Source organism: Manis javanica, chromosome 7 (genome assembly GCF_040802235.1).
Source record: "Manis javanica isolate MJ-LG chromosome 7, MJ_LKY, whole genome shotgun sequence".
Taxonomy (NCBI): domain Eukaryota; kingdom Metazoa; phylum Chordata; class Mammalia; order Pholidota; family Manidae; genus Manis; species Manis javanica.
This window is the reverse complement of record NC_133162.1, coordinates 7,750,882-7,776,484: the sequence shown is the minus strand read 5'-3', so window position 1 is coordinate 7,776,484 and position 25,603 is coordinate 7,750,882. Positions and strand designations below refer to the sequence as shown.

The window sequence follows — 25,603 nt, the reverse complement described above, 5'->3', positions numbered from 1 at the left end:
GCCAAAGGCCTCCCAAGAGGAGGCTCAGCACAAGGGGGCGCTAGTGAGGACCCCCAACCTGGGGCCTCACTTCTTGGGGAGGGGGACCTGGGGTGGGGGAGGCAGAGAAGAAGGGCAGGTCACACAGGGGTCCATTATCCCTGTTTGCCCAGGACTAAGGGGGGGGTTCCTGAGACTCAGGGACTTCAGTTTTAAATCAGTACCATGCTGAGCAAGCAGGAGAGTTGGAAGCCCTCGGAAGCTATAGGAAAGGAGGTCTCAGAAGTAACCAGAGGCCTGATCCCACATGGCCATGAGCTTGACCCAGTTGGCCTGGGACTGGCTCTATTTTAAATCTGAAAGTCACACATCCTAGTACCAGGCAAACCAGGGCAGCTGGCCGCCCCAGTGCAGTGTAAGCTCTTAAGCCAAGGGGCACAGGGCAGGCCATATTAAACGCGCTGAGTCGGCACCATGATGTTTCCACCAGCTGTTCACGTGTGTCTGAGGTCTGAGTAGGGTTTTCCCATGAAAATTCCAATTTCCTTTCTCTTACTGATGAGTTTGTCTCTGGGGGGGACCTGTAGTGGGTTGAATGATGGCCCCAAGAGGGACCACATCCTACTATCCAGACCTTATGAATGTGACTTTGTTTGAAAAAAGGGTCTTTGCAGATGTAATTAAGGATCTTGAGACGAGATCCTCCCGGATTGCCTGGGTGGGCCTTAAATCCAATGACAAGTGTCCTTATAAGGAGGAGACACAGAAAGAGGCCAAGAGAAGGAAGAAGCAGAGACTAGAGTGATGCAGCCCAGAGGCTCAGGAATGAGCCCCAGAAGCTGGAAGAGCCAAGGAGGGATCCTGCCCAGTAGCTCTAGAGAGAGCCTGGCCCTGCCAACACCTTGATTTCAGACTTCCAAACTCCATCACTGTGAGAGAATAAATTTCTGTTTTTTTCCATGCCACCCAGTTTGTGGTCTTTGGTCACGGAACCCCCTGGAAAACACAGGGCCCGATGCCCTGCTCACTGCAGCGGACCCCGAAGCACAGTGTATCTGCCCCCCTGGGACGCAGTGCTCCACAGTCCCCCCAGCGCACAAGGTTCTGTGTGTTTCAGAAGGCCTATGCACATGCCACCTCCACCAGAACTATAGCAGACCATCAGATTTAAGCATCAGCCAATTCTTTTCTACATGCACCTGTCATTGCACTACAGATAGCTGTCAAAGTCAAGGTCACCATGTCTTCATTTCCCATGGAACAGACCAAGTGCCATCCCAGATGATGACAGTCCCTGGGGTACAGGAAAAATCTGGACTTGTTTTCACATCACTTCCTAATCAGCAAAGAGTGAGGCAGCTCCTGAAGACTGTCTGTGGGCTGTTTTCCAGCCAGCAGGGAGGCTCTGCAGAGAAACGCCCGGGCTGGGGGCAGACACCTGAACCCAAGTCCATTCACCTCTTAAACCACCAGTGGTCCTTTAACCTCTTTGAACTTCTGGTTTTCAACTAAATAAGGCACAGAGAGAAGCCAGAAAGCACATAAGCTGAAAACCTGCTTTTCAGGGTCTCTGTGGAAAAGTCAGAGGCAGGGGATATTTGTTCAGCTCTGACTAAGACATTTCTGGCACTCAACGTATGAATTAAACTCAAGTATAACACTTCAAGGAAACAGGCATGTCCTACTGTTTACATAGCACTTACCTGTTCGGATGTCATGGTTAACGCCTTCGATGGAGATAATGGCATTGGGAATTCCTTTTCCGTGTAAATCCCTCACAATGCCTTTGATGCCACGATGCACCTGCCCAGCAAACAGGAGAAACAGGCTCACTTGACCAACCAGCACAGCGAAGAGGGCTCTGAACCGCACGCCAGCCCAGCGCCACCACGAACCCTTGCAAAGCCACAGCTAGCTGGAAAGGTCCCCGGCCCTGTGTGGGCTTGGCGTGTAAATTTCTGCATTCCTTTGGGTCCATGCACCAGAAAGTCCTCCAGTGGAGTCAAAGTATTCCAGAGGTTTAATTAATATTAGGAGCTGAGATGGTTCATAAGAACACATCCACTAAAAATGGAATTTAATTTGTTATAGGCACATTTATTTTGACGTTCCCAGACTACACCGATTTACAGATTTAACGACTTCATAGTGAGAAAGGAGTCAATCCTCTTAAACTACAACTCAGCCTACAGGGCCCTTCCAGGACTAGCTGTGTCACATGACACACACCAATGCTGCACCTTGTGCCTCAGTTTCCCCTTCTGGGGAATGATGTGACAATCTAAGGAGACATACCATCATTTCTAAGGAAACTCTTTATATATTTACTACTGTGCCTGGGCATTTTATCCACAGGAGGTTCTTTGGCTAAGTCAGAATCATTACCTTAGAATGATTAAAGCCTTCTCTCTCTCTCTTCATATATGAAATAAAAAAGGGCCTCGCTCACAAAATTCTAGGGTGGGGGCAGAAAGTGCGCTCATGGCTTCCCAAGAGGGAGGAACAGGTTCACACCCTGTTGGCATTGTGCCACCAAAGTGCACGGTGGGCTGCTCTGACCCTATGGGGATGCTCATGGACAGCCTTGGATGCTAGATCCTGGGGCTGACCTCAGCCACCTGTGTGGAGGTGACAGAGAGCAGGAAGCTGGCAGCCTGAGCCGCAGGCTGCATTGTCTGTGGCAGCCCATGGAAGAAGGGCAACCTCTGTCTTCAGCCTCAGGATCATACTCCCTAATGGACGCAAATCGCAGTGGAGCCACACAGCTGACAGTCCACACTCGTTTTTGTTTAGTTCTCCAGTTTCAAGTCAGTCTGCTTCTTACTGTGGCATGGGTGTTACTTAGTTAGTTTCAGCACCGAACTAGAACCGGTTTACCCAATACTACAAATGGGCCTGTCTCGGAGCACAGGAGGAAGGGCAGGCACACGAGGTCCCCAGTGAATTCAGCAGAACTTCCTTGCCGGCTGCAGGCAGAACCATGGCATGCACTTTATTATATATTATATGTTTGATATATATGTAGTTATATACATACATATATACAGTGAGAACTGATCTCAAGTAACCCCTGCCACCTGCAGCAGTGACTCTTCAGCCTGAGGGCTGTTCTGGACTCAACTGCACCCACTACAAGATGCATATATTGAAGTCCTTACCCCCAGTACCTTAGAATGTGACTGTAGTTGGAGATTGTGTCATTAGGAAATGACGAAGTTAAAATAAGGGCACTAGAGTGGGCCCTGATCCGATCTGACTGACGTCCTTATAAGAAGAGGAAATCTGGACACACAGAGGCACCCAAAGTGTGTACGCACAGAGGAAGGGCCACTGAGGACACAGCGAGAAGGCGGCTGTCAGCGAGCCGTGGAGGCCTCAGGACGAGGCCAGCCCACCGACACCTGGCCTTGGGCTTCCAGCCTCCAGAGCAGTGGTGTCTGTTGTTTAAAGCACCACCCCCCACCCTCCATGTACGCTGTTATGCAGCCCCCAGAAGACTAATACAAGGAGCCTGGGCACGCTGGCTTGGATGTGCCACCACTGCCCCACAGAGCAGCATCTGAGAACCCCTAACTAATCTTACTCACCACGGCCCGGTGGGAGCCATCAACACTGACTCGGAGCTCACTTTCTAGGGGTCAAATCAATGGCAAACAGACAATGGTTCCCTCCAGCACCGTGGCTGGCCCAGGATGATGGCCATGGCCTGAACCGATGATGCGATCTCATGCCTCCAGCCATGGAGAGGGCCTCATTCCTCAGCCAGCCCCCCATCCCAGCTAGGGGCCCATGCCACACCTGCTCCATGAACACGATTAAGGACTCCCGATTATTCTCCCACTCCTCAGGCAGCTGGCTCTCGTGGGGATATTTATCACAGCCCACGTAGATGGACAGCTCGAAGCAGTTTGTGTGAAGGTAGCTGAAATCGTTGAGACCTGCCAAGCCAACCAGACATTTTCACTTAACACTTAATGCTCAGAGTGGCACTGGGGAGACTGCAAGAATGTTCCAGAACACGATTCAGTAGACTTCATTTGAACAAGGAGGTGTCAATACCTAGTACAGATGAAAAATTAATTAAAGCAAATGTTGGGGGATGGGGAGGAGGTAGAGAGAGAGGCTGGAATGGTGTAGGGGGAAGACAGGCACACACCAGCGAGAACATCTCTGACAGCAGGACTGAAATGCGTGCTTTCTACATAAAGTCCTGTTAATGTTATTAAAGTCAGTTTAACACTATTTTCAGAATAAAAGTATCATTAATTAACAGTATGGGTTTTAAGTATTATTAAATTAATGTCTAAAGTTATGCTCCTCTCAGCTACAGTTCTCTAGGTTTTCTATGCTAATTCATTAAAACAGCTCTCCGCAGCACTGTTTACTGAGTGTCTTACCTAAGCCGGCACACTGCATCCATTGGCCACAAACCCAGCACAGAGGTAGGTGGCATAGCATAATTTTACAAATAAGAAAATTGAGGTAGAGAAGAGTTTAAAAATGTATACAGCATCATGGGTCTGGAAAGAGCCAGAGTCAGGGTTAGAACCTAGGTGTGTGCGATGCCGAGACCTTGGTCTCATTTCCAAATGCGGCATGGCTGCATGGGAGCTGCAGGGCGAGCACACTCGCCCACTGAGCCTGAAAGCAGATGGGCCACACACATCCTGGCATGTCTACAACAGGATGAAGCGCACAGCCTGGCACGGGGCTGGGGCCCTGGAGTAGTTTCCTAGGGCTGCTCTTACAAATGACCATGAACTTGATGGTTTACAATAGAAATGTACCCTCCCATAGTTCCGAGGCCATAAGTCCAAAATCAAGGGCTTAGCAGGGCCACGCTCCCTGCAAGGGCTCTAGGTGGGGGCCCTTCCCTGCCTCTTCTGGTCCTGGTAGCCCCTGGTTCCTTGGCTTGTAGCTGCTTCACTCCAACCTGTGCCTCTGTCTTCACCCGGCCTTCTCCTCCATGTCTGTGTCTTCTCCTCTTCTGCCCATTATAAGGACTTTTGTCAATGATCTAAAGGCCCATCCAGTTAATCCAGGATGACCTCATCTTGACACCTTTAATAATACCTGCAAAGACCCATTTTCCACAGAAGGTCACACTCACAGGTTCTGGAGATAAGAAAGCAAACATATTTTGTGAGGCCACCATTCAACGCTCTACAGTACCCAGTATTTCCTAGATGAGTAAATGAATGTCAGATGGCATAACGTTCCAGGAGCTCTCTTCCCAACATCTTTGCTTTTGGAGAACAGGGTGATCAGCGAGAACGCACTGCAGCTGTGCCCTGCATGACCTACCAGGATGAACCTCTGACAAACCCTCCGTGGGTTCTGAGGGGCAGGACTACAGACAGCAGAAGTTGGAGGGAACAGTTCTCTCTGTGTTGACTGAGATAGGTCCCGCACTCCAACCAGGAGTCACCATTCCTTCTTCCTCTCTTCTCACTTAGCTTGCCAAAAGGTGCCATGGTGCACTGCTCAGCCTAAATGTCTATTTAAAAACCATGGCTTTGGGTGTCGACAGCAATTCTGTATCAATCTGCTGCCTGACAGCTAAAATCACAGGCCAAATGACACCAAACACACTCTTCTTACCAGATTCCAGATCTGTACCATTCCCATGTCATCAGCCACAGGACTTTCTTCACATTCGAGATAAAACAAGAACAGCTGAGGGCAGTGGAATATAAAGGGTGGGACTGTGTCCAATGAATGGGGAATCCTTCGCAGAGGCCTGGTCTGGTTGAAGAACGTGGTCAAAATGCCAGGTCAACTGATGCACTCATGCCTGGAGCATGGACTTACCGAGAGCACAGGGGGGCTGGTGGATGACATGGCCACTAGTCACCACAGCTGTGACATCCTGGGAGTGCTGGGCTCCTCTGTGAATGTAACATTTTCATTATTCCTAGTCTCTTAGGCCTTGTTAGTACTGAAATAAATAAATATGATATCTAAAAACTCTGCAGTGGGCCTGCCATTTTGCAATACACGTCTTTAGACCCTAGCAGTGATCAGAGAACTGGCGAAATGATGAGAAACCAGGTGCACGTGGCAGAAGTGCACAGCCAGGCTGTCTTTGCTGCTGACTCCCAGCTCTTTGGTGAAGGTTGTAAGCTAAGGATACTTGGTAATAAATGACTTCAAAAGAGAAACGTGTGGGCAAGGAGCTGTATGTGACCCAGAGAGTTCTTCACAGCCTTCAGTCCTGGCTGGGGACAGCAAGCCTCTCCTTCGTGCTCTCTTTGCCTGGCATCTGTTCTTGTCACATGCTTTCATATGGGATGTGGAGTTGTGCGTTCCTTAAAGCTCTGGGTGCCTGAACTATCATAACAATGGCCTTCATCATCAGGGACAAGGCGCAGGCTGGCAGCCGAGGTACATCTCCATTATTTTGGAGTTAGAACGTGCACATGTTTGAAGAGGTTCACTTGGAGGATTTACTGAACTTGCTCCCTACTGCCCTGCTCTCTCCATTAACCACGCCTGTCAGTCACTGCTCACCAGCGGGCAAGAACCCAACAAAAAGATGGAGCGGAGGAGGGGCAGGGGGAGGGAGGAAATCAGAAGTCGCGTTTCATTAATCTGCAAAGAAATGAATCTGCAGACTTCCTCACACGGCCAGGAGGATGATTAAAAAGGCTCAAGCCACCACATGGTGTCCCCGAAATAATGGAAAATATAATTGATAGAAAAAAAATCCAATGCTGCCTATGTGATTATGCAGCAGACAACTTTTCAAAACGCTACTATTGACCTGACTCTGGCAAATCCAGCTGTGTCCACACCCAATTTAGTCACAGCAGCCATCAAAACCAAACAGATACTTCACATAAAGGTTATTATAGTTTTTTAGGGCCAGAAATGAAAAGCAAGAAAGCTCTTTGGCCATCAGGAAATTTTCTTGATGAGATTTGCATTTATTTTTTTACTTTGCAGAGTAAAACCAGGAGGAGATACATAAAATATTTCTGCTTGCTATGCAACCAAGAAAAAATTGGCCAGTTTTCTGTACATGTTTTAAAATGGCCACAGGAACAAATATATCTATTACTTTTTAATTTCTTCTTTCCCAAGGGTGGAAACACACCTAAAAAGTATGTGAAGGCTGAATCTCTAGCCAAGTAAAATTATACTGAAGTTGATTAAAAGAGTACAATAGAGAATAAGGACTTGATCGTAAGAGGCTTCATGGTGAGCCTGCTCCTGGAAGAGGGGGGAGGGCAGGGGATGGGACTTACCATAACTGTTTCTATGACATAGAACACACCCACGACTGTCCCTACATAAGCCTCACAACCGTCCCAGAGCATCCTCACCATCCTCCCTCTCCTCCTCCTCCTCAAGCTGACTTTACAAAAGAAAAATATAGGGCTTCAGAGAGGTACAGCAACCTGCCCAGGGTCACGCAGCATCTAAGTGGTAAAATAGAATTCAGACCCAGATCTATTTGAATGGCACATTTTTCAAATTTTATCAGTAGTTTTCCCAATGCCCACAAAGTCAAGAAAATAAGAAATGAGCATTATGGTTGTGGTCTTGCCATCCCCAAGAAGAGGGACGTCACGTAATGCTGACATCCTCTTCCCTCCTCATTTGGGAGCCCTGGGTCGGGTGGAAACAAAGTGCTTATCCTGAAAGCTGGGCCGCTGGGTTCTCTGTGGCTGCTGCAAAGGAATTCCTGAAGTCACCACCGGAAGGAAGCCTCTCTGGTCCAGTGTGGGTGCTGGGAGCAATACCACATCCTCCCCGCATGGCATTTAGTAGTGCTTCTACCAGGTACCCTGGCATAACTGGAGGTGGCCCACTGACCCCCCACAGGTGGGAGCTTTGTGAGTCCTCACCACGTTGGCCTCAGGGCACACCTGCAGCTCAAGGTTCACACCTGAGTGCACAATGAGTGCCGCCAGTCTGCAGGCTTCCGCACAGGGCAGCCCGCAGTGGGAGCAGTCTGGGGAAAAGCCCTGGCCCAGGGCCAACACCACCATGTGCTCCGCCCCTTCACTGTGTTTCCTTTCCGGCGCTATTTCCCCTAACCCTACAGTTGTCCACCTCTGACCCTAAAAAACCCAAATAGCTCAGTGGCTGGGAGCAGACCAGAGTCCAGCAGAGCCCAGCTCTGTCCCCTTCTCCCTGGGAGAGATCCCTTTGTGTCTAAGCCCTAATTATCTCATTTATAAACTGGAGGAGGCCCCACACCCTCGAAGACTGTGGGAAGGATGCAAGGGGCAGCTAGGGAGAGTGCCAGCCCCTGTGCATGGGTGACTATGGCAGCTATGATCCAGGTACTAGCGGTAAAGGGAGGTTTGCGAGGTCGTGGTTTGCAGGGCCCTGCCTTTCCCAGGGAGCTCGTGACCATTCGGCCCCAGAGGACAGCAGGCCCATCAGACTTACTTCCTGCGACAGTGTGCCAGGAAGCCCCATTGACAGTCCCGTCCTCTTTCTGGAAGTCTTCCGTGTGGCACACCCTCCTTCTGGCGTCGGTCATGAGGCGGTGTGTGGAGGCGTACGAGTAGGCCAGCCAGCGGAACACGTGGTCATCGGGCGTGGGGGTGTGCTCCTGCGTCTTCCACAGGGACCGCACCATGTCGTAGGGGTACGCCACCACCAGCTCCCCTCCCTGCAGGTTGCCGCCCAGCACGAAGGGGATTTTTTCCATCCAGGCTATGACTGCCCTGGTCTCCACTGCCACCTGCGAACATTCCAGATTTAAAAACACTTCAATAAATTAAGTAAGGACATTGCTTTCTCTTTCCCCGGCTTTCCAAAAACAAGGAGAGTTGCAAAAACAATAATTTTATGGCATAATCGTAGCAAAATTTGGAATTTCAAAATTTGTTCTGGGAAAACTGGATTTCATGGAAATAATGGATTAAGAAAAGGGAAGTTTCTTTTCACAGGCTATTCGAGTTAATGCGCAAAGAGGGAATTAGAGTTAATCAACACTTTGCAATTCCAGTGAATTAAGGGTCAGGTAGGTTCCTCAGTGGTTACAGACCACACAAAGTATGACCAAGCAATGTAACTCCTGATAGAAGAACACAGCCCCCCAAAAATACCAACCCCGAATATGACCAAGCCTCTAGTCCAGTGGTCAACAGAGTTTTTCCTGTAAGTGGCCAAATAGGAAATATTTTAGGTTTTGAGGGTCACGCAATGTCACTGCAACTACTCAATGTCACCACTACAGCAGGGAAGGGCCACAGACCCCATGCAGCTGAGTGTGGCTGTGTTCCAGGGGAACACCATTTGCCAGAACAGGCCTGGGCAGGAGGTAGCCCACAGGCTGGGGTTTGCCAACCCCTGGTCTATCTAGCCTAGCCCAGCCTGAATCCAGAGGAATATGGCATCGCAAGCTCCCAGACAACAGGACATGCTACCGGACAATCTGGTTTGTAATCTAGTTGTCACAAGATAAACAAGAGCAACAAGAGTAACAAAAGTGCAAGGGAAAAGGACAAAGTGATAAGGGAGAAACCTATAGTTTAAAGGAGGTAAAAGATTTGTACCCCAAAGTGAATGGGCTTTAGTTGGAGCCTGATTGAAACAAACTGTGAGAGAGTCAGAACAATAACAGGGCAAATGCAAACACTCACTGGACATTTTATAATATTGAGAAAATAATTTATTTTGATATAATGGTAATGGTTTTAAAAGAGATACTATTGAAATGTTTAGGAAGCAAGTGCCTGGGATTTGCTTCAATATTCTCGGGGAGGAAGTGCCTGAAGATGTAGATGAAGCGTGAGCTGGTAAGCGCCAAAGCTGAGGGGGGCCCCTGGGGGTCCTTTACAGCTTTCTTTTTGTGTATGCCGGACAGTTTTTAATGATAAAAAGTTAAGAGAAGGAAAGAAAGAAAAAAGAAGGAAAGAGAACCGACAATGTCAGAAGTTAAAGTTGGAAGCTTGGTGTAGTGAAACGCTAATCAGTGAATCAGATATTTACCATGTTACTGATCCTTGGAGGATAATTCAAGAACAAAATTGATAATGGAAAAGAAATGAACATTGGAAATGGTGTAACTGTGCCATGTAGAAGGTTGATTAAGGAGTGAAACTGACTTGATAGGACTCATGAAGTTGTGCTTTTGTTTTTATTCCTGAACACATTAGGGGCCCTCCATTTGACCAGTCACACAACTTAGCTCATTACACAGTATTGTTATTCACGCATGTGGGCCTCTGCTTTCATATATTTCCATGTGATAAACATCTGTCAAACCACCATCCATCCCAAGAACCAGTACTGACAGTTTCTGTGCATGTATGTGATTCCCTCTGACCCATTCTTCTCCTGTTTCCCACTCAGAGGTTACCTCTTGTGCTCAATGACATCATTCTGATTCTCCATCTTTTATTTACCTCGGTGTGTGAGCCTAAAAATATATTATTTGATTTTATTTGATTTTGAATCTAAAAAGGGGGCAGGAGGTGACCATACTGATTGCCGTCTTCTGCAATATTTTTTCACCCAATTTACATTTCTAAGACTCTCTGTGTTGCTGCATAAAGCCATAGTTCAGTCTTCTCTTTAATATGAAGATCTCATCATTTAAATCCATTCTTGTGATGATGGGCAGATAAGTAATTTTCAACTTTTTGCTATAATGAACAGTGTTGCTTTGAACTTTCTTGTAATGTCTTCTGAAATTTATCTTGTATGAATCACCAGAAGTGGAAGTGCAGAGTCACAGGACATATACATATTCCATTTTACAAGATAAATTATTTTCCAGAGTCACTGTACTAATTTACACTCTTACCCACAATGTGTAAGAAATCCCCTGTCCCTAGCGTCTCCAACAGCTGGCTACTGTTGGACTTGATCGTACCCATCCGTGGGTGTGAAATGTTCTTATCTGCATTCGTTCGGCTGAACATTTTTTCATGTATATTAACCACATTTCCTCTTCCATCCTCCTCTTCTATCCTTCACTCATTGTCTACTGAGTTGTTTATATTTTTCTTGTAATTCCTTAAGTACTTAAAAATTCTAATACTTTTCCACTTATATAATTTGCAAACTTCCCTAAGTTTGTAACTTTTCTCATAGTTTCTTAAATCATTGATGAACAGGCTTTCTTATTTTGATGTAGTTGAGTTTATTAATCTTATTTTATGATTAATGTCATTTAAAATAGCCTTTCTCACCCTGGAACTAATCACCTATATTATACAGTTTCACTAAGAGATTTTACTGTGAATAACTATTAAATTATATCAAGTGTTTCTTTCTGCAGACAAATCACTTCATGTTTTTTCTTTGTTTTCTATCATGTCATTGATTTCTGCTCTTACTTTTTAATCACAATCACTCTACATTATGGGGCATATTTTTTTTCATTATCTTTTTGCTTCTTTAGTTCATCTTCAGCCTTTCCTCTTTTGGAATATAATCATTTAAAGGTATAAAATTCCTGAAAGCACTGTTTTTCGCTGCATGCCACAAATTTTGATATGTGAGGTTTTCATTATTACTGAGTTCTAATTATTTTTTAATTGCCAGGATGGTCTTTAAAAAAAAATCTTATTATTTAGAAGTTTTCTTTCTTTAATTTACTAATAAGTATATTAATTTCACTAATCTACTTTCTGTCTTCTAATTTAGTTGTATGGTGGTGAGAGCTGACTCTTATCTGAAATTTCTGAGATTTCTTTTACAGCACAGAGCATCATCAATTTTTGAAAATGCTCCAGGGATTATTCAGAAGAATATGTACTCTCTGTTGGTTATAGAATTCTTTTAAATCCCTATGTCAAGCTTGTTGTTATTCATATCTTTATCTTTGCTGGTTTCTTAACTAACCTATCCATAGCTGAGAAAAGTATTGGTGATGGGGGTTTGCGTAAGTCTCCCTGTGTATCTAAAGAACAAGCTCAAAAAATGAAATTCTAGCCTTAAAGGTAAGACTGAAACCTAAGGACTTTCTATGGCTGTGTTCGAAGACTTATCTCTTACAGCCTCAGGGCTAAGAAAGCTGGCAACCATTTTCCAATTTTTGTCCAAGGTTCTGAAATTACATCACTGAATTCTCAGCCTTACCATGTATTATTAGTATGTCAGTTTGAAAAAAGGGGGGATTTTGTAGGATGGAACTAGAAAACATGACAAAGGATTCAGAAGACCCAGAGGCTCTGAATCCTCTACTCCCATAAGCCGCCCTTGGGCACCCTGACTAAACCACATGGAGGCACCACTGTTGGACTCCGTCACTTAACTGACTTCTTGACGGTCTGGGTGACACTGGCCTGTGCTTCACCAAATGAGGCAACCACCCCGGCCCTCCTCCAGTAGGTGGTACGCACATGCCGTGAGTGGAGCTCCGAGGCTGGGCCAGAGAGCTGCCCTCTAGCCATTTGTCCCATCTCCCTCCATTCCTCAGGAATGGACCGTGCAATGGGCTTGTCTAAAATACAGCTTTTCCCAGCCTTCCCTGCACTGGGTTAATATTATGTTTTGACTAAATTCTGGCCAGTGAGATTTAAACAGAAGTATTCGGTAGGAATTCTAGGAGTGCCTCTTAAAGGTAATTGAATTATCTAAGAGAGGAAGACCTTCTTTTTTTCTCTCTCCTCTTCCTCCACAGACATGCCAGGTGCAGCATCAGCTGCTGACATGGTGGAGGCAGAAGGAGGTGAGTTCTTGGTTTCCGGTAGCCATGAGGCTTCTATTTGGCTGACCACGTGCCATCTGCTCCAGGGCCCTTCTCCCTCATTAAGCCAACAGTACTATGGTTTTTCTGTTGTTGCTGAAACTAACCCTAACTTATACAGCAGTCAAGGCCCAACCTCTGGCCCATATGAGCAAAGGCCAGGGGGTAGGAGGTGGTTACTATGGGCAGAGGATGCAAAGGGAGCATGCGAAGTTTTGTGAAAACTTTTCTTCCACAACATATTCTTTGTGAAACAAGACTTAGGAAATTTAGGGGAAGCATTTCTCATCCAATTGCTTTTTCCTTTCTGAAGAAGCACCACAGGTAATGAATCCAGGGGAACTTATTAAAATAAAAACTATATATCTCAAGAAATCAGGGCCAAGGATAGTTTTATAGCTCTGCTAACCATGGGGGTAATAATGATAGTAAGGAACATGCACAATTCAGGGGAAGCTGGTCTTTTCTTTCTTGTTTGAAGCACTATGTGGTTGGAAAGAAATATAAAGATATAAAGTGATTTCTCTTTATTGATTTCTCTGTGAAGAATCTTCTCAAATACCAATTTTAAAGGTGGTTAACTGTCTAGTACAACTCCATGCTTTTGGAGAAAACATGAACGAAAAAACGGTTTTGTCTGGTTCTTAAATGTCATGTTCTCTGCAAATACCAGTGGCTGTTAACTTTGGCCTTCCGCTACTCTGAAGATCCTGGGGTGTTTCTACTCACCGTGGCATTTTCAGACAGAAACCACTCAGGGATTGCAATATAGTGATTGGGAACTTTCCTTGGGATGTTCTGTCGGCCCTCTGCCTCCCAGAGCGGTGTGTTTAAGTCAGGGAAGTTGTTGTTGATGTCGATCCCGTCGTGGGTCCAGCGTCCCAGAGACCAGCCTCCCAGCTCAGAGCCCTGGGAGACAATTCAGAATGTGAGGGACCCACAGGCTTCTGGTCAGTGCTGGCGCTCTCGTACAAGAGGCCTCCATCTCCATCTCCACCTGGGTGTCTCTAAGCCTCCACACATCCTCTGAGCCAGGGATGGTACCCAAAAGAGAACACTGAAACATTTTTTGTTAATATTAGGGGGATGATGGGTAATACAGTCAAATCACTCCAAAGAGGCAATATAGAGTGTTTTGCATGGCAGTGCTCAAAATGTGCAAGGTCCCTTCTTCCCCTCTTCTCTCCTCTGACAGCTTCTACACTAGTCAGATGAAAATCCTATAGAAATGAATTTAAGAGTCCATCATTGCAAAATCAACAGCCACCACAATCAATGCATCCCCCTGCTGTGCCCACAATTCTGGCTCATACATCCTTAACCAACTGGTATTGCAACTGGTCCTGAAAATCCCTACCCATTTGTACCAATAAACACACCAAAATTCTGTGTCATAAGGCTTGCATTTCATAGGCACCATAGTTTTAGGTATAGTTTTCCATTTTACTCCCAGATAATACTAACTATACTCTAGACACAACTCTATACATATGTATTATATTCTATATGTGTGACCTATACATGTAACCTATTACAATGTAGAATTCTACATCATAAGTAGAATGTGAAATAGAAACAATACATCAAAATAACAAAACTATTCTCTCCAGAGGACTGATGAGAGGATTATAGGTAATAATCAAGGTGAAGTGTGTGCCTTAAGTGCTTAATTAATGCTAGGTGTTATTACTATTCAACTCTACTGTCGTCACATGTACTTTTTCCAGTTTGTTAGCATGCCCAGCACTCAGGGTCCCATAATTCTCACGAGCCTGCTTTGCATTGTTCCTAAGCCGGCTTCCCTGCATCCACAGAGAGGCACTCAAAAAGGAAGGTGGTCGTGTAGAAATCGAATCAGCGGACAGCCCAGCATGCAAGAGGGGTGGAGCATTACCCCCTCGTAGGCCTTCTCGTAGCCGTCGGGGTTGAGGGAGGGGAGGATGTGGATCCGGGTCTCCTCCACCAGACGGACGATGCGTGCATTCCCGGCCAGGTACTCCTGGCACAGAAACTGCATCAGCAACAGCGTCAGCTCCCGGCCCAGCACCTCATTGCCGTGGGCCCCTGCGATGTAGTGGAACTCAGGCTCACCTTTACTCAAAGACAGGAACAGATGCAGGGTCTTATCAGATGATTCTAGCAAAACAGCTCTTATCGTGTGTTAGGAAGAAAAACTTCTCAGTAATATAAACTTATAGTTTTAGGCCTCTCTGTTCTTTCAAATAAACCTTCAAAGTTGTATCAGTAAAATTTTTTTAAAATTCCCAAATAGGTAAATAAGAAAACGTCTAGAAAAGTCTTCGATGACACCAGCCACAGGGAAATAATGTGTATTCGTATTTAGCAAGAATAGGTAATATAACACAGTGCATAGGGCTTAAAATGTACTAATTAAACACAAGCCACAATTACTTTTCTCTTTTGGGAGGCAATTTTTTTCTCAAAGGAACTTCCCAGTCAATTTTACAAGGACACAAAGATAAATAAATATAAGCCCAGAGGGCAAATCAGCAGGGATACAGTTTCGTAAGGAGGCTGCCTCTGAGCTTTTCAATGTTGGAGTGGCCAGTGCTGGGCATGAGCCGACAGCACTTCCTGCCTCACCGGCAGAGCTTCCACTACTGAGGAAATGTGACCCTTCAGTAGGAACTTCTGAGAGAAACCCCTGAAATACTGATGAATGTTAGACTTGAATGAATCAGATAAACATCTGCACTTAAATATCATTGGATTTCTAAAGCACTCACAGATTTTTACCAAAAAGAAAATCACAGAAGGCCCTCTGACCTGGAGGGGAACATAGTTTTGGGAGTGACTAAATGGGAAGTGACTGAAAATAGGAGATGCCTGAAAACAGAACTGAAATAAAAGATCATTTAGGGACCCTCCTCTAACTTGAGACATTAAATGACCAGGAAGTCCAGAATTTTCTTCAGGAAAAGGACTCAATCTTGACTCTGGCCACTTCTTTGTTTAGTATAAGTGTTCTCAGAGCTGGAGTACAGAATTCATATGGTCCATTTGGAGAAAAAGTGAGTATTTCTAGCTTAAATATGTCAACAGCTCAAAATACAAGTCAAGAGGTTCACAAAACCAAACTTCACAGACTGTGAGAGTGGGCGCATGGAGAGCTCTTGCCCTGTGCCAGGAATATTTTCACAGGGAAGAGCCATGTCCTCACTCTTTAAGGAGGCACCAGACATGAAGGGACAGGCACATCAAAGTGGAGCAGTCTCACCGACTTCATGCTCCCCGGGGTGGTCAGAAATCTCCACAGCATACAGCTTGAGGCCCTGATGGCTCTTGCCAATGTTGTAAATTCTGGTGATATTGGGGCACATTTCATTTACAACCTTCATCAACTGAAAGACAAAATGGAGGTAAGGCTTCAAGCAATGATGACTATGCATTAGCAGGGATGGAGCTCCCAAGAAGACAGCTCTCGGCCACCTCCTCCCACAGTCCCCCTGTGCAGCTACCCTCCCCACACACCAGTGCTATCTCCTCTGCCTGGAACGTTTTCCTTGTGCCCCTTCTGCCCTATCCTCTCAACACCCCTTGGTTGTGGTATCAATTCCCTTGATGTGATTTTCATTTTCTGGGTTGTAGCTATCACTTCCCTTGGTTGTGGCTATTATCTCCCTTGATTGTGGTTATCATCCCCTTGGTGGTTATCATCTCCCTTGGGTGTGGTTATCACCTCCCTTGATTGTGGTTATCATCCCCTTTGTGGTTAGCACCTCCCTTGGGTATGGTTAGCACCTCCCCTGGGTGTGGTTATCACCTCCCTTGATTGTGGTTAGCACCTCCCTTGGTTGTGGTTATCACTTCCCTTGGTTGTGCCTATCATCTCCCTTGATTGTGAAGACACTGTTTGCTCCCTCCTAGAGTTTAGAGAACAAGAGAGGGGAGTCATATGATGACCGCATGCACTGATGCTACGTGAGGGGATAAGGGAAGGCCATGATAATGGGAATCATGCAGTTAAAGGGTGGGGAAAGCAGGCTTCAACAAGGAATTGAAATAGAAATGTTGTTTGCTAAATTCTGCTCTTAAAGTTAGTCAGCTTTAGTGCGCAGGAATGAGATAGCTGCCATGGAGGGAAGGAGGACTCTGCTAGTGGCAGGAGCATAAGCCGCCCTCAGGGACAGAGAACAGAGACCCCTTCCCCAGAGACTGCCTTGCCTCTGATCTCTGAGTACCCGTAAGTGAGATGTTAAATAGCCTTGAATTGCTGAGTGCAATTGTTTAGCAATCCCGAAGTGAAAGAAGATCTTTCAAAGGACATCTTAGCCAGGCACCAGACTAGCCACCATGCTCATGGTAGAGGCAGGAGCGTTCACAGGACCATAAATAACAGCCAGGAGGGGAGCAGGTGCTGCGGAAGCAGGGAGGATGGACATCCATCCATCAGGGAGGGCTGCCTCCTTTAGAAACCTGAGCGGGAGGCTGCGTGGTGGTGGCTGGAGAAAGACACGGTACAGGCGGACAGCGTAAACCTGAGTGTGCTCTATCGTCTTTCAAAAAATTCTTGGTCGATAAATTATCCATAAAATGTCTTTGTAAATTGTAAGTAAACAAATCTCTTGCCAATTTTATGGTGTGTTAAAACCTAGAACTAGAAAATCAGTACTAGGTAGAGTTTCTGACACGGTCGTCACATTGCAGTGCATTTCATTTGCCTTTCATCACATGGGTCTGCAGTGCCCGGGTGAGTGCGCTTCAAGAGCATCATTGAGCATTTCTACAGGAACGGAGGGAGGGACTGATGGCTGCCATGGCGTGGCTATCACGGCACACCTGTGACAGCACAGGTGCAGCTTGGCCAGCCATCCAGGCTCAGTTCTCTTGTGGCTCCTTGGGGAGGACGTGCCTCATTTTATGCTAACTCACTTCGTGTCACAATATCCATGTGAGAGAAAGAGAAAGCTGCCTCTAAAAAAATCTTGTCCACAAGAGGGTCAAACCAGAAACCCACCCTAAGTAAGAAACAGCATTGCAAGGAAAACGGATTCAACACCCAGGGCCACAAGGGATACATGTTGTAGGGTTGAAATCATCAGCATGAGAGACGCTGTAATAATGTCATTAGTGATGTTCACAATTGCAGTAATAATACATTCTATTTCTCTACTAAACTTCACCATCATGACAACGAGGCAGAGGGGACTGTCCCCATTCTACAGATGTGGAGTCTGAGGCTCAGAGAGACATACAGTGATTTGTCCAGGGTCACCCAGCTGGTACAGGTTGAGCCAGGGCTTTGGACTCTCACTCTTAACCTATTTGTGACAGAGCAGCAGTGAAAACCAGCAATTCTCTGCTGCCCATTTTGTTTGCTAGTCACTCTGACTATTCAGAAAGATGGCACAGCACAACTGGCATCTGATTCGGATCCCTGTGTACTAGTTAGTCCCTGCTGACTGCACATTCTCAGCTGCCAACATCGACCTCAGCGAATCCTGATCAGCAGGTGATTTGCTGTGTTGCCTTCAGATCAATGACTAGTTCTGCAGACAGCCTCTCAGCACATCCTTAACTAGGCAGTGAACACAAGCACTGAGCACAGAGCCTGGCTGTCATTCAGTGCCCACCATCCTCCCCCTTTTGATTAATGGCTGCAGAAATATGCCACCTGTGTTGGAGACCATGCCCTTGACTCTGGAAAAGACAAATATCATCTTCCTTGGGATGCACGCCCAGCCACAGATGCAGTCTCTCACTATGAGATGACTCTCAGCTGTGGGTCATCAGTCACCTCTGTACTTTATCCACTGACACTCCATTTTTATACCAGCCATGTCTTCCTTCCTTGTACTGTGGTGTCACAAGCATCATTTCCCCACACAGCAATGAGAATGCACACATTTGAAGAACCTCCTTTTGTGAAGGTTCTTTCCAATTCTCTCTGCACAGTGGGCCTCTGAAAGGCCAGCACGGTTTCTCCATCAAGGGCCTGGGTGGTGATCCACTTTGATACTTGTGTGGAGTTTAGATCTTAGCAGTGAATGTTTGCATCTTGACAGTCACAGAGTAAGGACTAGAACTTCCTCCCGGCCTTGGAGCAAAATTCTCAACAGGGGGTATCACTCCAGGGAGGCAAAATTGGTTCTTTGGGGCTAAGTTAGATACGACAATGCTTTGTGGCCCTTCAAAACTAAACTCTACCCAACAAAATCTTATCCCTAGTATTTAATATAATGGGTGGAGGATAACTAGGAAAAGTGTTTACAAAGACTCCTTAGGGGAGCAGTAATGAACCACAGCTGGGCAACATCGCCTTGGAGCACCTGGGTCTGCAGGGCTCTCTGCCTCACTAAGACCCTGTTTCCTCATCTCTGGGATGAGAATAAACTTTGCCATCCTTGTATCAACCGAATTTGAGGCTCTCTTACTTCCCTCTGTCCTAAAGGAAACAGAAGGAAGAGCTCCCTTTTCTAATAATTCAGTTTCTAGCAATGTATCAGAAGGAAATTTTTCATAAAGAAAGGTAAAATTATATGTAGGATGACACTTCTTGCACGATTCAAGCTTTCTCAGTCTTCATGGAAAATTGGGAGATATCCAAATGCTCCCAAGCTGGAAGATGGCTGAGAAAACTATGATGTATCCATCTACTGGAATTTTCTGCAGCATCACCATTACAATTATGAACACAGCATGGAAAATGGCTACTGCTGGCTGAGAAAAGCAGGGCAAAATTGTAACCATCCCCTGATCAAAATTATATGAATTCTGTGAATATAGAAATTCAAACCCTGGATAGAAATGGGGAAAAATGTAAACTGGGGATTCTTAGGGTAGTGGGTTAGGGAAGGATTCACCTTTAGACTTTTGGTTTGTGTTTGAGGTGTACACAATATTGTCTGTCTGGTGCATTAAATGTTAAAAAAAAAAGACAAAAAGCCCTCTTCCACCGTCTTTACTCGGTTGCTTGAGAAACAGATACTGCATGTGCTGAAGCAGAAAGAACTCCCAGAGGGAGGGAGCGGGGAGAGAATCATGGCAGGAGGCACCCCACGGGTGGGGCTGGGCATGCACTATCTGCAGGCATCCACCCTGCCCTGGATTCCTGCTGCCATCATCTCCCCAGGGGCAGCCGGGCATGCACAGGCGAGCAGTCTCAGCCTCGGCCCCGCAGCCTGATGCCCCAGACCCTCCTTAGCTGCCCCGGAGAGGGATACCTTAGCTGGCTGCCTTCCTCCTACCGCACCATACTCTGATCATCGGCCAAACCACACAGAACCTCCTGCGCCCCTGGGAGCTGCCCATGCCATGCCCCAAACCAAGGTCACAACCTGAACTTTCCCCTCAAAGCCACTTCTTCCCTCCCTTTGTGGATGGTACCCCAGCCCCCTCAGAAGCTTGCCAGACCCCTCTCCTCTCTCTCCCCCAGCTCACTCCAGCAGGTCACTAGGACTAGCCAGTCCCCCCCAAAATGCCTCTCCCCTCATCCTCCCGCCCAGGTGGGTCCCTCTCCCAGGGGCTGTGGCCCTGCTCACCAGTCTCTGCTCCATGCAACCTCCAGACTGACCTCCCCGACACACAGCACATGTAAAGAGTTGCCTTTGATTCTCAGGCTCAGGACAGAAGCCCCTCCTGGCTCTCGGGGCCCTGTCCGCCCAGCAGACTCCCACCTGCTCCAGAAACATGTTGCAGGCTCCCACCGCCACACCTTCCACCCTTTGCTCTCGCCGTGCTTGCTGCCAGTGTGCCCTCCCTTCTGCCTGTGCCTGCCCAGGCCCTGGACACTGGGTAACCCCGCCTGCCACCGAAGCCCTTCCTAAGCCTGGCTAACCAGGCCAGTCACCTCTCTCTCTTATTCCCCAAATATGTCCCCATCGTGACCTCAAATGTGCTTATTTATCTAGTACACATTATACATTCATGATACAATGACAGTCTCTGCCCTCATGATCCCAAGAGGAGACACGTCACATACATGCAGACAAACAGATGACCGAGCAGCGATGAACGGGGACATGCTGTGAAGGCCTGCGGCACTCCCCAGACAAACGAACTTGCCCTGCCTTATAAAACCAGCGTCTGTGCAACTTCTCCCTTCATCTCCTCCTTCCACCCCCATGCAGTACGTTTTTCTGTTTTCTCTTCTCTCTTCTCGCTCCTGCTGCTGTTTCTCATATTTTTGTTTGTTGGAATTGTCTCTTTCAATCCTAGGATAAACGAACATTTTTTTCCCCCTGAAATAGAAAGATTTCTACAGTAATCTAGCAGACTCCATACGGGGAATTGCTATAAATGCTGGCTTCTTTCTCATCCCCAGGAGCCAGGAATGCAAAAGGCAAATCACTTCTGGCTTGCACACTCTTCAGGATTGATGGGTGCTCCCTGGACAGTTTCCAGTTGAGAGCTGTGGGGCCCTGGGACCTGGGAGGGGTCACCTAGCCTTACCTGCAGGGTCTGCATTGACTATGTCAAGGTTCCTCTTAGCTTAGCACCCACCAACTAATGGAGAGCAGAATTCCCTGGGGTCATGAAGCATACTGCACTAGCTCTCCTTACGTGAGAAGCTCCCTGGTTTTCCACGGAGGGCAACTATTTAAAGATACTAGCTACCTGGGCTCTGTGCAGTGGCTCATTTTAAAATGCATTCAGGTATATTGCTTTTGGCATTAATTGCACCAAATGAGTTGATATTTGTCTAATTTCTGGACTCAGAAACAAGTCCTGAGAGGTCCAGGGAGCAAAGCTGAATTACTGCCCAGTGCTCTGTGAAATGGAATGCTAAGCAGAGTCATATAAATACCTGAGAATGTAGAGCAGCCAGAATGATTCACAGACCTCAAGTCCAAACACATTATCCTCATTTCTGAAGAGCAAGGCAGCAAGACAATTTCTTTAACTCGTCCTGCCTCTAAGTCTGTGCTGACAGGTGTCTGGAAGCTGGAGGTGAGTATCTCAAATTAATGACATCGAGACAAACTGGGTTTGTTGATTCCCTGGGATGAGGCTGAGAACCTTCGGGGCTCAGCCTGATTGCTCCAACCTCAGGAACGTGTCCTGTGCTTGTACCGGGCAGCTGGTTCCTTCCCTCAGCACCAGTGTTCCCTTGCTTTGAGCCATGTTAATCTGCTCTTGGTGAACCCCTGTTCTGTAAACGTGTTGGTAAGAACATCTACATTTATTCCATCTCTTCAAGCAGATTCTTAGATACCCAAGGACTTCTGGTTTGCCAGCACCTCCCCGAGCCTTCTGGCACCATGCTGGGGGCAAACACGAGCAGGATTTCACAGGCAGAGCACCCAGCATAGGAACTGCTTGTCCGATATTACGTTATACATAATACACATATTACATAGAATATATATATATATATATTGCCCTATATATGAGCTTGTCCTAATAAATGTATGGTCCCTGCTCCCTTCCATACCCAGTATGCAAATGCTGTCTACAGCCCAGAATTACTTGGTTTCTGTAATTCAGTCTGGGGGGAGTCTCACCTGCGGTCATCTTTTTTCCTAACAGTACTAAGAGCTACGAGCTACAAAAGGTTTCAGCCGGTGGTTCTGAAGCCTGGCTGTCCATGAGAATCACAAGGAGAGCTTTTCAACATTTAGATGCCCAGGCCCTTCTTCTAAGGTTTCTGCTTTAACTGGCCCAAGGTGGGGTTCCAATACAGACATTTTTCCAAATTTTCCCAGGTGATGATAATATGCAACCGAGAATGAGAGTCAGAGAATCTAAATAACAATGAGTAGTGTGATATATTCCCTCCGTGACCCAGCTTTCCCATCAGTAAGACAAGGACAACACTGTCCCCGCCCACCTAGGGAGGGTGGAGGGCAACCACATCAATGCAGGGAAATTGCTCAGGGAGGTAAATTAATGCAGGTTCTGTAGGAGGGCTTCCTGCTATCACCACTGTAAGTGATATTCTAGATTCTTTTTCTTCTCCAACTTCTGCACGTGACTACCATCCTCAAATCAGTGTTACCCCTCAAACAGCAATTCTTAAGAACTAGAGTATTAAACCAGAAAAGTCTGGGGTTTGAATTCTGTTTCAACCTCTTGCTGGCGAGGCAGGCTTCCTCCGTCACCCAAGCCCCCAAGGGGCACTCTCAGCCTTATAACCACAGCATTCAGTGTGGCCTCAGCAAACCAAAACGATCATTTGGATGCCTATCCCAAAAACGTCATCCTAATTCTGGGGAAAAAAGTGCACACTGCTGGGCACATGACATATGCTTGTTGACAAATATGGACCTCACCTGGCGCATTTCCTTATAGTTGTGGTGCTTGAAATCCAGGTCATCGGTGGTAGTCATTTCATTCCGCCGGTGATAATAATTATTTGGATCTAGGGACAGAAATATGGTTTTGAATTCACTCACATCATCCTATTACTTGTTGTGGCTCTTTTAGGTGCTTGATTCATGTGGAGACATGGACAGGGGTGAGAGAGACAACTTTCAAGAAGCATCTTAGGAGTAAGAATTAGCCAGGGGTGAAGAGCATGGGCCTGGAGCCCGAATGCCCCTGAATGCCTGGGTTCAAATCTCTGCTCTTCTAGTTAGGGGCTGTGACCGTGGGTATGTCGTCGGAGAAGTCTCGCCTTAGTTTCTTCACCATGAACGGAGGAAAGAAAGGCACTTCCCTTCTGGTTTACTGCTCGGATTAGTTGGGATAATCTCTGCGGCTGCCAAACTGTCAGCACGAACTGCAGGAATGAATAAGTGAATGAACAAATTGTCACAACAACACACATAAATGGAAATTTCTGGAACTGTAGTGGACACAGCAGTTGCTTACCCAGCATTCAGTCCACTTCCATCCTTCCTAACAGAAGCCCCGTGTTGTTTGGGGATCCCCCCTTTTCCCCTTCCAGGAAGCAGACCTCGCCTCCCAGCTCCAGGCTCCAATGTGACTGGTCTAAGCTGATCAGACACAGAATCTGGCCATGCTCACGGGTCCAGATTGAAGGGAAGACTTTAACGGCGCAGAGGATGAGTGAGCGAGGATCTCTCCAGGGTGGAGGACAGAGAGAACCAACCCCATTCCATCAGGAGCTACTGAGGCAGCAACCCTGGATCCTGATCAGCCTCCCTTGGGGCTTCCAATCCATGAGATAAAGAGTTCCCTTAATCACCAAGCCAGCAGGAGCCGGGGTTCCTATCATGGGAGCTGGAGCACCCACTTACTGCATACTAACACTGGTGACCTCTGGAGACTGGGGTCCAGGCAGCCAGGGAGGAGGTATCTGCTCTCAACTCAATTCTCTTCTGTGTAAACTGACTTCTTTTTCTTCAATATCTATAAGCATGTATTGTTTGTTTAATTATGAAAATAAAGAACACTCAGAAGAAGGGAGAGACCAGGAAGGAGGAAAACTGAGGAGGGTAAGTGGGAAGGGAGCACCCAGTGGGCCCTGAGGTCCCGCTCCTGATCGGACGTAAAGCAGGGAGGCTTACAGACCCTCAGCCGGCCTCGTGACACCTCCGTCTGGGGGAGCTCAGGTCCCCCTCCAACAAAGCGAGAACATGGTGCTTTAGATAGAACAATATTAGTCCTAGAGCCATGTAAGCAGAGTTAGAACCACAGCCACTACAGGTTTTATGCAAGTGGCTGAAAGGGTGACTCCGGAGGTGGCGGCAGCAGGTGATGCAAGGGACAGCACCTGCCCCCCGAGGCATTGGGGCAGCAAGTCCCGACGCAGGCCACCACCTGCAGTCCGTGGACCAGCACTTTGGCTGCTGGTTAGACCCAGCCCAGACCGGCTGAATCAGAATCCACATTAAAAAAAAAAATCCCAGCTGACTCTACAGGCTGGGAAGTTTGAGAAGCACTGTGTTAAAGTACTGAACACACTGCCAGTGGGACGAGGTACTCAGCACACAGCACACACATCTGTGGTCCACTGAACTGATTGTATGTCTGCATCTCCACAGCCACAGGCCGTGATGCCCACACCGAACTTGCCAGGGTTCACTTAAAGTCTAGGAACCCCCCCTGAGACCTGAGGCCACAGGCAATGACTTGAAAATCACATTGACCCAAACACTGAAAAGACTGTTTTTAATACTCACAAAAGGCTTGCTAGTAATACTTTTAGAAACAAATACTGTGTTGAAAAGGAAATGATGTGGGAAGGCAAACTGGCATTTTGTCCAGGAAAGAAAAGAGGAGGCAATTTAGGTTTAGCAAAGGTCCCCCAATTATTTTTCAAGCTTCTCCCTTTTGGGTGAGTGCGCTGACCACACCCTCAGAAGATCTGCCTTCTCTCTGATTTCCAAACCTGTTGTTTCAAAGCAAAGGTAAAGCATATTTTTCATATTAATTTACCTACATGCTGTTTTCTAAGAGCTATGCGACAACCCCCAAGTCCTGGGGGCCTCTTTCCAATATTCTCTAAAGCCCCCTTTGTCCTCACAAACAAGTCATGCCTTCAAAGTTCTTAAAAAGGATTGAAGAAATGAAAAAAGAGCCCATGGTTGGCAACATCCTCCTTCCTTACGACTAATCAATCTGTCTAAGGATATGGAAATAAGTTCCAGAACTGCCTCAGAATCACAGATGAGTATTTTTTACAACATTCAGCCTCCCACATTTTGAATATCTCTTTACTTGTCTGCTTACTCTGATTGGGGGTAGTTGTATTGAGAACCTACCTAGAGCCCACCACTCTAAGGACTGATGAGTGGAAACCAGGCCCACCCGCCCAGAGCCCGAGTCTACGAGTCTACACACACACAGCCAGCCGGCCAAGCCCACTGTCCCCGTCTTCCTTCTGTGGACAAAAGATTCCTCCTGTGGGGAATCTATTTCGGATGATTCAGTGGAACTGCCATGCCCGGCATGCAGAGGCATGGGCATGTGACCCAGGTCCAGCCAAGTAAAACACATACTTCCTCTGCCCCTAGTCACCAGCTCAGAGACGATCCCCAAACCCAGAATCCACACCGGGCCCATCAGATGACTTTCTGCCCAGAGCCAAAGGGAGAGAGT

General features: G+C 46.8%; 1 protein-coding gene across 3 annotated transcripts in view; it reads right to left on the bottom strand.

The window, feature by feature from the left end:
- Window positions 1–25,603, bottom strand: part of CPXM2 (carboxypeptidase X, M14 family member 2) — a 114,398-nt gene that overhangs the window by 6,253 nt on the left and 82,542 nt on the right. For all 3 annotated transcript variants that reach the window (XM_017676177.3, XM_073240169.1, XM_073240168.1), the window contains 7 exons: window positions 22,870–22,958; window positions 15,876–15,999; window positions 14,532–14,728; window positions 13,367–13,546; window positions 8,380–8,677; window positions 3,778–3,917; window positions 1,683–1,782 (listed from right to left, as the gene is read on the bottom strand). In XM_017676177.3, the coding sequence (XP_017531666.3) occupies window positions 1,683–1,782; window positions 3,778–3,917; window positions 8,380–8,677; window positions 13,367–13,546; window positions 14,532–14,728; window positions 15,876–15,999; window positions 22,870–22,958 (1,128 nt within the window). The remainder of the gene's footprint in view (window positions 1–1,682; window positions 1,783–3,777; window positions 3,918–8,379; window positions 8,678–13,366; window positions 13,547–14,531; window positions 14,729–15,875; window positions 16,000–22,869; window positions 22,959–25,603) is intronic.